This window comes from Fukomys damarensis, unplaced genomic scaffold (assembly GCF_012274545.1).
Source record: "Fukomys damarensis isolate Sample0158 unplaced genomic scaffold, DMR_v1.0_HiC HiC_scaffold_19, whole genome shotgun sequence".
Classification (NCBI taxonomy): domain Eukaryota; kingdom Metazoa; phylum Chordata; class Mammalia; order Rodentia; family Bathyergidae; genus Fukomys; species Fukomys damarensis.
Genome location: NW_022900931.1, coordinates 42,090,204 through 42,102,160, shown reverse-complemented (window position 1 = coordinate 42,102,160; position 11,957 = coordinate 42,090,204). Strand labels below are relative to the sequence as shown.

The 11,957-nt window shown below is 48.3% G+C and overlaps 1 protein-coding gene across 7 annotated transcripts; it reads left to right on the top strand.

The window, feature by feature from the left end:
• The first annotated feature begins 510 nt into the window (after window positions 1-510).
• Pogk (pogo transposable element derived with KRAB domain) lies at window positions 511-11,387 on the top strand. 7 transcript variants are annotated; one of them, XR_782144.3, is made up of 6 exons: window positions 512-1,113; window positions 6,076-6,202; window positions 7,076-7,174; window positions 8,242-9,735; window positions 9,826-9,862; window positions 11,311-11,387. XR_782144.3 is itself a non-coding variant. In XM_010633936.3 (5 exons), the coding sequence occupies exons 1-4, from the start codon at window positions 982-984 to the stop codon at window positions 9,720-9,722; spliced, it is 1,839 nt and encodes a 612-aa protein (XP_010632238.1). In that variant the 5' UTR covers window positions 512-981; the 3' UTR covers window positions 9,723-9,735; window positions 11,311-11,387. The 7 variants fall into 7 exon arrangements, 4 of the variants coding, with proteins under 4 accessions (XP_010632239.1, XP_010632238.1, XP_010632237.1 ...); XR_004517980.1 differs by having other exon boundaries at window positions 8,242-9,862; XR_782143.3 differs by having other exon boundaries at window positions 8,242-9,962.
• The last annotated feature ends 570 nt before the right edge of the window (window positions 11,388-11,957 follow it).

Here is an 11,957-nt window from a genome sequence, read left to right as displayed (position 1 = left end):
GGGGCCCTCCCACCGCCTCCCTCCCGCTGGCTGGCCGGGGAGGCCTGTGCTGCCCTTCCAGACCCCTGCCTACTGCCTCCGCCCCCTTTTTTGAATATACAAGCCGACTTTGAACTCCGAAAGGATCATTTCTTGGGAAGCCCCAGAAGATGTGACCCACGCGGTGCACGTTCAGTCCACACCTAGGAATTGCCCGCGCCCCTAGAGGGCCAGAGCTCGGCCCTTTGTACTGTTCTGGCTCACGGAGTCGTGGGCGAATAGAGAATTTGCATTTGTGTCCCAAAGGCAAAGAGTAATTTACAGATTTGGGTGGACCCCCCCACCCCAAGCAGAGTTTTGCATCTTCCTGGATATCCAGGTTACTCCTCCCTAGGTATTACCGACTCTGGGCTTTGGAAAGTCCTTTAAGGCAGCTGACTGGGTTTTGTTTTGTTTTTGAACTGGCTTATGGACAGCGCCTTTGAATTTGGAAAATCCAGGTAATAGGTACAGTATTCTAGGCCAGCAAACCATTCCCACTATACTCAATTGGCTTCTCCTACCAACCCAGCTGAGTAAAAGTCCTGTCTGTTCTGACACTTCGGCTGACAGGAAGTAAACACCCTCCTTTGATTGGATGTTTGGGTGCTCCTGACTCTGGGGAAGGTCTGCTCCTCCAAGCACTGTTTAAAACCTCTTTCCTGCTAGTTTCAGCCCTGCCCTTGAGTCTTTACAAACCAGTCTGGCCTCTCTGCCACAGAAAGCTTCTAAATATTTGAAGGAAGCCAGATATGTTATCTACCCACCTTCCCTCTTATCATAATTAAATATGCCAGCTTTCAGCTTCCTGGTGGTTTCCCATCCTGCCCAGCCCCGACTGTTCCCTGCCTTCATTCCAGCCAGAACAGTTCTCAGAGCTAAGGAGGTTTTTGGTTGCTGAGCCTTCCTCACAGGCTTTCACGCTGACACCTGCTCTGTCCACACCCAATCTTGCTTGCAGAGATGGAGTCTGCAGCCTGTCCTCTCAATGTGACCCTGAAGGAAGAGCTAGAGGAGGAAGAGATTCGGAGCCGGGAACTGGAAGATGGCCCCACAGATATGCAAAAGGTCCGAATCTGTTCAGAGGGTGGATGGGTAAGTAAGAAGGTGGGCTACTCACAAGGTGAGGAACTCACTGAGGAGCCGGCTTGCTTCAGTCTCCTCGGGCAGAGAAGTAAAAATAGCGCAGTCCTTGTGTGTTTGCATTCCTGAGAAAACAGCCCTGTGGCTTTAAAAGGCAGTGCAAAGAATGATGAATGGCGGAGGTGGTTGTGGGAACAGGCCCTTCAGCCTTGAGACTTTCTGTCATCAGCTTGGACATCTCAGAAGCTGAGACCTTGTCCTGGTCTTTCACCTGTTTCTCCCTACACCTTGCTGGATGCCACGCCCATTGTCACTACCAAACAAATGTGCGCAGACTTTCTGGGGCTGAAGGCAACTGTTTTAAATAAGACTTGGGTCACTGAGCTGAAATGAGGAGGAGCGAGGCTTATAATAGTTCTCCCAGGTGGACTGCGTGTCGCCCTGGCCTGGAATGAAATGGTGAGCAGCCAGGAACAGGGATATTTAGCCTGTGCGAAGAGAAAAGTGACAGAAGTAAAATAGAGTACATGGATGGGAGTGGAACAGCCACCTCCAGTTGTGTATAGTTATCCATAGTAGTTACTGAACTTCATGGAGCGTGAATATGAACTGTGAATGTTTTTAATAAGCAACACATCGGCCTTCCTCAACCTTATCAGTGTTGTTAACGCATACGATCCCTTCTTTCCAAGAAGAGGTCCCAATTCGCAGAACCCTGCCATTTCCCAGTTATCCCATCTACCCTGCTCCCACGTGAGGGGACTGGAGCACGGAAAACTCATCTGCTTTGCCCCGAGTACACAGGTACACGGACATTTGTTCATAAAAACAGGCCTCCTGAGCTGTACTCTTAAAAGTAGTGCATTTTATTGTGTGTATATTATACCTCAAACAAACAGTGCCAAAGCCAGGCACTGGGACTGCCGTCTGGCCGTGGAGGCTGTACTTTGTCTTAGCAGTGTTCTTTGCCCCCCCTGTCCTCGTCCCCGGTCGCATCCAAGCAGGAGTCAGTACCATCTGTCTGGAAGCCAGACCACAAGCAGTGGAAACCCTGGGCTTTGAGACTAAATTGGGCAGTGCAGAACACCTAACGGGAGCAGAGAGCCATGGAAAACAAGTGCACTTGCACTGGAAGTGGCTATCTGAATGTTGGGGCAATGAGAAAAGAGCCAGGTGAAGACCACGCTTGAGCCCGGAAACCACAAAGTGGCCAGGGCAGCTGAAGGAGGAAGCCAGACGTCTTGACGGTGCTGGGGATTTTGCACTTGTGGCCTCTAGGCCGTCTGCCATCCATGTGCTGCTCCCTGGGGTTCTGGGTGTTAGACAAGATCCCTGCCCTCATGGAGTTCATAATCTCGTGAGGAGGACAGGGAAGTAAACAGAGTTCATCATTCCACCTACGGACTGCAGTAGTGAACATTGGTACAGAATATTCCAGCAGCCAAGAGTGAGGAGGCCTTGCTCAGACCAGAGCACACATATCCTAGAGAAGGCTTAGTCTCCAGCACTGCAGTATTTTGTCCCCTTCCAGCCCTGGAACATTTAGCGACATCTAAAGACACTTTTGGTTTTGTGATTTGAAGTGGGGGTTGGGGAATGTATTTAGGCCAAGGATCTACCTACACATTTATAATGCACAGCACGCCCCATGCATACACCACAGAGAATTAACTTTGTAGTGCGAGGTTAAGGAAGACTGCTCTAGAATATTAAATTAGAGGAAGGAAAGAATCGAATCTGTATTTAAAAGCTGTATTTTGGTTGTAGAGAGTTATGCCAGTGATCAACAAAGCCATTCAAATGTAAGTACTATGTTCTATATAGGAGTAAAACTCCATAGAATTGGAATAGGAATACGATTTCAGGTACAAAAAAGTGTACTTTGGACTGAGTCATGAGTGGAATGAGCTGAAGGGAAAGGAGGGGGTTTGCACTGTGTACAGAGTTCGGAATCGCTCCGGAAGCAGGAACCTGAGGCACCAGGCAGGGAGTAGCAAAGGACAAGCTGCTCAAGTAGGCCAGGCCAGGGCCCAGCACCAGCCATGAGTGTGGTGTGCTGTGCTGAATTTGACCTCTTGAGAAAAATTAGTCCTTGTCCCGTCTTTCTAAGAGAAGCCTCAGGCTCCCTTACAGTTGTGTATAGTTAGCCATAGTAGTTACTGGACTTCATGGAGCTTGAATATGAACTGTGAATGTTTTGCATAAGCAACAAATCAGCCTTCCTTGGTTCAGTTTTCCAGCACAGGCTTGGGAATGAGACTCCAGCTCCCTGACTGTGGGCATACTACTTGGCCACTATTCCCTCACCCACAAACATGGGGTAGTGAGCCCCACATCCTTAGCATATGTTAAGGAGTCCAAGAGAGATCAGTAGATAAACTGGAGGGCCCTGTAGAGTGCCCAGCACATAGCAAGTGCTCATACATACTACATGCTCACTTCCCTCGGATCCCGTGAGGCTATGCAGTTACCCTCAGAAGTATTAGAACACCAGCCTCCTGGCAGAGTACTTGACCTAAAGGAAGAACATTTCTCTGCTGAGCCCTTGATCTTCTGACAGAAGGAAGTGGGCGGGAATGGAGGCCCCCACCTGGAAGGCCAAGAAAGGATGTCTGGGGGCTGACTGCAGATCTGACCTCTCCATTCTGCCCCTGGCTGGCCCTGTTTACCTTCTCCTGCGTTCGGCCAGATAAAAGGCTTCTGTGGCGCCCAGGGAGGCCCACATGCCTGCTGGAACCTGGCAGTCCACAGAGCAGCTGGGAGGGGAGTTTCTAAGCACTGCCCTGGGCGTCCGGCACATAATGTGGGCTTGTCTGAAGATCCTCTGTGACTCAGTCACTAGGAGATGAATGCCACCCAGCCTCTAGCTTCCTTCTCATTACCTCCAGTGCTCGTGCTACCTAATGCTTTTCTAGAATGTGCCACCCTTTCTGCAGTGACCAGTGTAGCCCAGCTGTGTGGTGTCTTATCAGCAAAGGGAAAGAGGTTATAAATAGGTATGGCCTAGATCTGGAATTTCCCAGGGAGAGAAAAGACCAAAGGAAGAGTTGTTTCAAAGCTTGTGAAGTAAGAAAGCGGGTGGAAAATGCCTGGGCTCTCATCGTTTTCTAGATTGAGGAAGAAATCTTGAGGAAAGCCCAGACACCAATCCATTTTTACCTCGTAGTATTTCACACTTGGAGATTTTTGTCCATTCTTACTCCAAAGCATTGGCTCGGTTTTATGACAGATAAAACTTAATGATTCTTTGAAACAGTTCCAAGTGCAGCAAGAGAAGGGAAATCCAGAGATCGTTTGCGTAGATCATTCATTCAGAAATATTGCAAATGACTGCCAACTACAAGAAGCACCCTAGGCTTAGGGAAGCAAAGTCCAGGCCCTGTCCGCAGCAAGTTCTCCTTCTAGTGGAGAGGTTGAGTAAGGAAAAGAATACTGCAGTGCCACAGCTGCCAGCACGGTTTTGAGCCCATGTGTCATTTGCTGGCAGCGAGGACAGAAGAGGTTTCCTGGGGAGTAGGATGGCTTGCTGAGTCTTGGGAGATGGGTGGGTGTTAGCCAGCCCCAGAATGCGGAGGACTTCTGAGGCCCAGGGAGAGGAATGGTCAGAGAGGAGCAGATATCCCCGAATGACAAGCAGCAAGGAGCAGCCGCAGCAGAGCGGTGGTGGAGAGTTGAGGGCAGTCACACTAGGGACAGCTGTGCTCTCCGTAGCCAGAGGCTCGGAATCACGATGCTGGACTTGGCAGGTGTCAGCTTTGTGTGACTTTAACTTGGAAATGAGACCTTTCTGAGCCCATTTCCTCCTTGAATCACCCGGGGTGTATCTGTTCCTTCCCAGGGTTGTTGGGGGAAATCAGTGAAGCAGTTGCAGGCCCTTTCCTAGTAAGTGCTCCCTGCGTGGAAGGTGCTCTGGGTGAGGGTTGGAGATGGGTGAGCCTCTTCGGGTGAAGGACTAGAGGGCAGTACCTACGTGATGGACGATTGGCGGCCTGACCCCGACCAGTCTGCAGGCTGTAGAAACTTTAATTTCCCGATCCTGAGGAAGAACAGTATAAACCTGAGACTCGTGGTGAGCTTTGGGGACAGCTGTGAAGGCCAGTTTACAAAGTGACTGGGCTAACCAAGCTCTCTGATGGTTTCTTACCACTCAATATGGTCCTTTTGGAAGTAGGACTTTTAGAAGAAGAGCAAAAAGGAAAGCAAATCAGACTTTAAAAGGGGGATTAGATTTGGTGCCTTGGCTGCCTTTAGCTAGCGGGGCATCCCCTCCTGCTCAGGACAGGAAGGCGGAGTGGGATGGAGTAGGGGTACAAAACGTGGTTGACCTGGTCTAGGCATCATGGCAGATGCACCTGTGCCAGCCTCTCATTTCATAAATCAAGCTCTAATTAGCCCCTCTCAGAGCTTTGGGTTCAAGTTAAACACAAGAGTTAATGCCCTTGGATATGGAGTGTCCCAGAAAACCACAAAGATCCCATGGGAAGTAGCAATCTTTTCAAATTCCCCAACCCCGCTCCTCCCTTGGGCTGAGGGTCTTCAGGCTGCCGGTAGGGGCAGATTGTGTGGAGTGGGGTGCAGCTGCTTCTTCTGGGTGTGGCTGGCCCCTGCCTGTGGAGTCTGGAGTAAAATGCGAGCTGCTCTCATGCAGTGCATGAGGAGGGGCTCCGACATCCAGTGTCCCCCAGCCTAGTGATGGGCAGTAGATGAGATTTGTTCTCAAAGTGCTGCTCACTGTATTCGGGCACTGAGGGAGTGGGATCTCCTGTGGTAGGCACAAGGGAGCTTTGTCCTCCTGCCCTGTCTTGCCCCCAGCGGCCACAGGAATATGGATAGAGCTTTTCTTGTGACAGACCTGCCCTGCGAGAGGGAGGAGAGGAGGGAGGACCCTGCAGCTCACCTGAGGAGACCCTGCGGGTTCTGATAGGCTATGTCTCCCTGTGCCTGTGAGCCTTGACAGTCCTATTCCTGTTCCAGGTACCAGCCCTGTTTGATGAGGTGGCCATATATTTTTCCGACGAGGAGTGGGAAGTTTTAACAGAGCAACAAAAGGCTCTGTACCGGGAAGTCATGAGGATGAATTATGAAACTGTCCTGTCCCTCGGTAAAGCTTTGTTTTCCTTTGTCTCTTGCCAGCTCTGAGCCCTGAGAGTTGTTTCCATGCCTCTGTTCCCTGATGTATCCGACAGCCTTCTCTCCTGAACTTGGACTCTCTCCCCTTCATACCTGTTTCCGTTCCATTTCTTGCTTTTGACTTAGACAGGATATAAATACTGTATCTTTCTACACAGTGACTTATTTTGCCTCTTAGAACTGTCCCTATTTAATCCAGGCATTCACATTTTTTGTTTTTTATTATAGACCTGGATATGTCTGTCATCCCAGCACTCTGGGAGGCTGAGGCAGTAGAATTACAAGTTTCTGCCCAGCGGGGCAACTTAGCAAGACCCTGTCTCAAAATAAAAAATGGAAAAAGGGATGGGAATGTAGCTCAGTGTGAAGGCCCTGGGTTTAATTCCCTTTACTGAAAAGAAAAAAAAGAATATAACTGTAAAAATGTCACCATGGATCTAGGTCTATGCTTTGTTGGGAAGGAAGGCAGGCCTCACTGCAACCCTGTCAGCCTCAGTAACCTGGAGACATAGCCTCAAAGGGTACCCCTGCCCTGACGTTTGTATCCCCCATTTATTACAGTATAACCATTTGAAGGAGTTTTTGATCAAAAAATGTTCGCTGGATCAGTGGCTGCATCTACCCAGCCTGTCTGCTGAATGCCATTCTTTTGTTGTCAGTCCCAGTCTTCACTAACAGAAATCCAGAAATTTCCTTGGACAGACCTGTTTCCTATCCTATTTAAAACAAGTATTTTCCCGCTTTCACAAGATCTTTTCACGCAATTATAAAGTGCAGTACTTGTTTTAGTTTTGTTCCAGGACAGAAACACGCAGCTCTTACCTGTTCTATTTCCCATAAACAGAATTCCCATTCCCTAAACCGGACATGATCAGCCGGCTGGAACGGGAGGAGGAGTCTCAAAATTCTGATGAGTGGCAGCTCCAAAGAGCAACCTTTGCAGGTACTACAAGGGAATCACTTCAATGTCCATCTGAAGGGGATTGTTCTGAAACTGGATTTTCAGTTCCCATTTACATTCTGAGGGGTATTCAGAAGGAGGTGGGGCTGTGAGACTCAAAAATTATGGGCTTTGGTGTTGAAACATCGCTCAAAAGATGTCTAAAAGGCACCTAATCCTTTATCAACAAAAATGGTGAGGAGAGTAGCAGTTAGATAAATAAAGCATAGCTTCCAGATAGCCAAAATAGCTTTATCTGTGATTTTCTCTGTAGGTAAGAACTTAAAATGCCCTGGTTTATTGATTCTAAGACAGGTTTTTTCCCTACCACTCTAACAATTCTGAAATGGAAAATGCCTCTTAAATTTGATGGCTTGTGATAATTACAGTCAGTGACAGTTTTTTTCTTTTAATGACACAAAATTATGCATCCTACAACTGATGGTATTTTCATTTTGATGAGACACAGTATTTTCCTCAAATCGTATTCAATTTCTATGATTATCTTTCACATGTAAACAAACCTATAATAAAAGTAGTTCTAACATTTGGTGGGCAAGAACCAATTTCCTGTCTTATAAGCTTAAATATTAACATTGCTAATGTGATTTTTGCTATAGGTGGCCTTAATTCAAGGGATAGGAGTTAGCCCAAGGCACAGCCAAATCTATGTAACATTAGGTGATAGTATGGATTACCTGTGGCTTCTCATTCACAAAAACATTATTTTGACCCCAATATGACTTCTAATGCTTTGGGTCCAAGCATGACACCTGTGTCCAGTTCCACTGAAAGTTCTCTGCCCGTTCCTAGCTTGGCACTTGCATTTCATAGGCTCTGTCACCTCCCTTTCCTCATCTGCAAAGAAGGGATAGTGATGCACACAGTCACTGGAAGAATTCCATTTGGTGATGCACATAAATTGGCACATGGACAAGGACTGAGATGGTTACTTATTATTAAAGTTAGGACTTTTGGTGAGCCTCAGGTTAAGCATTTTTGGCCCAAAGTCTCAAATGACCATTGTACTTAACTGGCACTGTTTTTGTTCTTTCCTCTCTGTCTCCCAGAAAATGAAGACTCTGACCTTAAGCCCGCCGACTGGGCAAGCCCCATGCATACTGCCTCCCAGTTTCCCCCACCCCAGCACCTGGACAGATTCAGCCTGCGTCTGCCTCGGTGCATCACAGAGCTGCCAGAGTGGAGTGAGGGTTACCCCTTCTACATGGCCATGGGGTTCCCTGGGTATGACTTCTCAGCCGATGACCTGGCTGGGAAGTTTCAGTTCAATCGAGGCATGCGCCGAAGTTACGATGCTGGATTCAAGCTGATGGTAGTAGAGTATGCCGAGAGCACCAACAACTGTCAGGCTGCGAAGCAGTTCGGGGTATTGGAAAAAAATGTTCGAGACTGGCGTAAAGTGAAACCACAGCTCCAAAACGCACATGCCATGCGGCGGGCATTCCGAGGCCCCAAGAACGGGAGGTTTGCCCTGGTGGACCAGCGTGTGGCTGAGTATGTCCGGTACATGCAGGCCAAGGGGGACCCTATCACCAGGGAAGCCATGCAGCTGAAAGCTCTGGAGATTGCCCAGGAGATGAACATTCCAGAGAAAGGGTTCAAGGCAAGCCTGGGTTGGTGTCGGAGGATGATGAGGAGGTATGACCTGTCTCTGAGGCACAAAGTGCCCGTGCCCCAGCACCTGCCTGAAGACCTGACTGAGAAGCTCATCACATATCAGCGCAGCGTGCTGGCTCTGCGCAGGGCCCACGACTATGTGGTGGCACAGATGGGAAACGCAGATGAGACGCCGATCTGCTTAGAGGTGCCATCTAGGGTGACTGTGGACAATCAGGGTGAAAAGCCTGTCTTGGTGAAGACACCGGGCAGGGAGAAACTGAAGATCACCGCGATGCTGGGTGTCTTGGCTGATGGGAGGAAGTTACCTCCGTACATCATTTTGAGGGGGACGTATATCCCCCCTGGGAAGTTCCCCAGTGGGATGGAGATCCGCTGCCACCGCTACGGGTGGATGACGGAGGACTTGATGCAGGACTGGTTGGAAGTAGTGTGGAGGCGGAGGACAGGAGCTTCGGGAACTATACCCAAGCAGCGAGGGATGCTGATCCTGAACGGCTTCCGGGGCCACGCCACCGACTCAGTGAAGACCTCCATGGAAAGCATGAACACCGACATGGTGATCATCCCCGGGGGCCTGACCTCGCAGCTGCAGGTGCTGGATGTGGTGGTCTACAAACCACTCAATGACAGCGTGCGGGCCCAGTACTCCAACTGGCTTCTGGCTGGGAACCTGGCGCTGAGCCCCACAGGGAATGCCAAGAAGCCTCCCCTGGGCCTCTTCCTGGAGTGGGTCATGGTTGCATGGAACAGCATCTCAAGTGAGTCCATTGTCCAAGGGTTCAAGAAGTGCCACATCTCCAGCAACTTGGAGGAGGAAGATGATGTGCTGTGGGAAATTGAGAGTGAGCTGCCTGGAGGGGGTGAGCCACCAAAAGAATGTGACACTGAAAGCATGATGGAAGGCCACTGAAGGACAAGTTCAGGTAACTGGCCAGCAGTAGATGCTCAGTGTCTTCGCTGAAGGACATTTGTGTTCACACTCGCCTCTCTCTTTTCCGTTTGTCTGTTGTCAGGTTGTCTCAGAGCCTGCGTGACAGAGGTGTCATATAGGTAAAACACCATCCGTATTTTCAGATTGCTTGGCTTACTTTGTGTACAGTTTGTGGCCTGGACCCACGAGCGCTTGGAATATATGTAAAATGAGCACAGGGTAAGCTGCCAGAACATTTCATCTGAAAGTGCTAACACTGAGAGAGCTTAGTCAAGAAAGCACCCTTCAAAAAAATTTGTTTGGAAAGATGAGTTTTTTTCTTTCCCTTATAAATCATGCTGAACGTTTACGGCCAGGAGGACCAAGGAAGGCAGTAGTGTGCTCTGGGCCTCAGATCTCTGCCCTGGGGTGTTCTACACTGTTGACCCCAGGGAGATGCAAGTTTAGCTTTCGATTGCTTTTCCCCAGGGTTTTCCATCATCTTCGTGTCATATTCACCTTCAGGTGGAGCGAGCAGTTATGGTGACTTCCTGTAGTGAGCAGATGTCTTGAAGGTGTTTTTAAATTGAATCATTGCACCGAGGGTTAAAATAACAGTGTGTACTTAGGACTACAGTGAGTAAAGTTTGAAGGCTGAGAATGACAGCACTGAGTTGAGAGCCACCCCCAGCAAAGGAGCGTGCGGCCTCCACTCACCACCCACCCCCACAACCCCCAAGAGAGCAGGAGTGGCCACGGGAGTGGGAGACAGGAAGACAGCCTGCTTTAACCCCCTCAGTCTCATTTCCCTAATTATTATCCAAGTACTCTGTGTCTCTAGACTTTTAACATGGATGAGGCCATGCCTTTAACACAGGGCCTGAAACCATCTTGACACCTTTTTTCTGTCCTAAAGTATAATTAGGTGTTTGCATGCTACCTTTTCCTGCAAAAGAAATGCTAATATGAATCTTCTTCCAGCCCACTCTGCTGTATAAGCATGTCTGTGTGAAAGTGTGACTTACGCCTTCCTTTGGCCCAAATCAAATTGTACTCATATCACTGAATTCAATTCAGTCCCGAGATCACTTGATTACAGTAGAGCAAGTTCTTATTCTTATGCTCAAAATCACTCAATTTTTTTTTCTTTCATGTCCCCCCTTTCAAAAATCTTGTGAATTCAGCCTTCCTTTTACACTAATCCTTATACTACCTCCAGTGATTATCAAACTTTGGATTAGCTCGTTAAATCATTTCCTGTTTTTAATTTCCCGCTCCTTGTTAGACAACATTTTTGAGAATTTTCAATTTTCTACACTGTTTCCTAAACAAAGGACCAGATCACTCAGAAAAGGAGAGGGAAGATCTGCTGAGCTACAGCCATGAGCTTCTGTCCCCTATCCGCATGAACTCTTGCGCCTCTAGAAAGGCACCGTCCTCTGGGGATGGAAGTGAATGAGATGTAGGAGATACCCTGGCACAAAACCGCCTCGTCATCTATCTGAAAATCTAATTAATAGAATTACTCTTATTAAAATACCCAGAAAGCCAAGGGTTAATTCACGCTTAGGTTCTATCTGTTTTCCAGCAAATGGATCTGTGGTGGAAACAGTTGGGGAGGAGAATCCTCAAGATTATCCCTGAAAGTACAGATTCACAGGAGCAGTAGGAAAAGCAACTGGGCTCTGAACAGCAAGCGGCCTGCACCATCCATCCAGGGTCAGTCCCACTGCCTCCACCCTGAAAGGTGGCAACAATGTTTTAAGATCCTTCATTTCAAGGAAGACAAGATGAGAAAAGAAACTTTCTGCCCAGTTTCTTGTTTTAGAGATTCACCCATCTGTCCATCAGAAGAAACCTGTAAATATGAATGAACAATGGTGTTTCTTGGAGAAGAGGCCATTTGGTCAATACCAACCAGACTCGTGGTGTGGGCACAGCTCTCATGGTGTCCTTTCTGTGGAGAAAACTTCAAGTATACGTTTTATTCTGCCTTTGAAAATGCTTCCAGAAGTAAAACCTGTCCCCTCGCAGGTCAAAACTACAGAGAAGCCTTGGTAGAAATGAGTCACTTACGTACACCTGCTACTTACACATCTCTTCTAAGATAATCAGATGCTAATGATAACAGCAAAATTAAGACACACTGGCCTGGCACCAGCAGATGGCTTTTCTATAGACAGACTAGACTAGTGTGGAAGATACAGGTTAAAATGAGCTCTGCTGTTCTTTTCA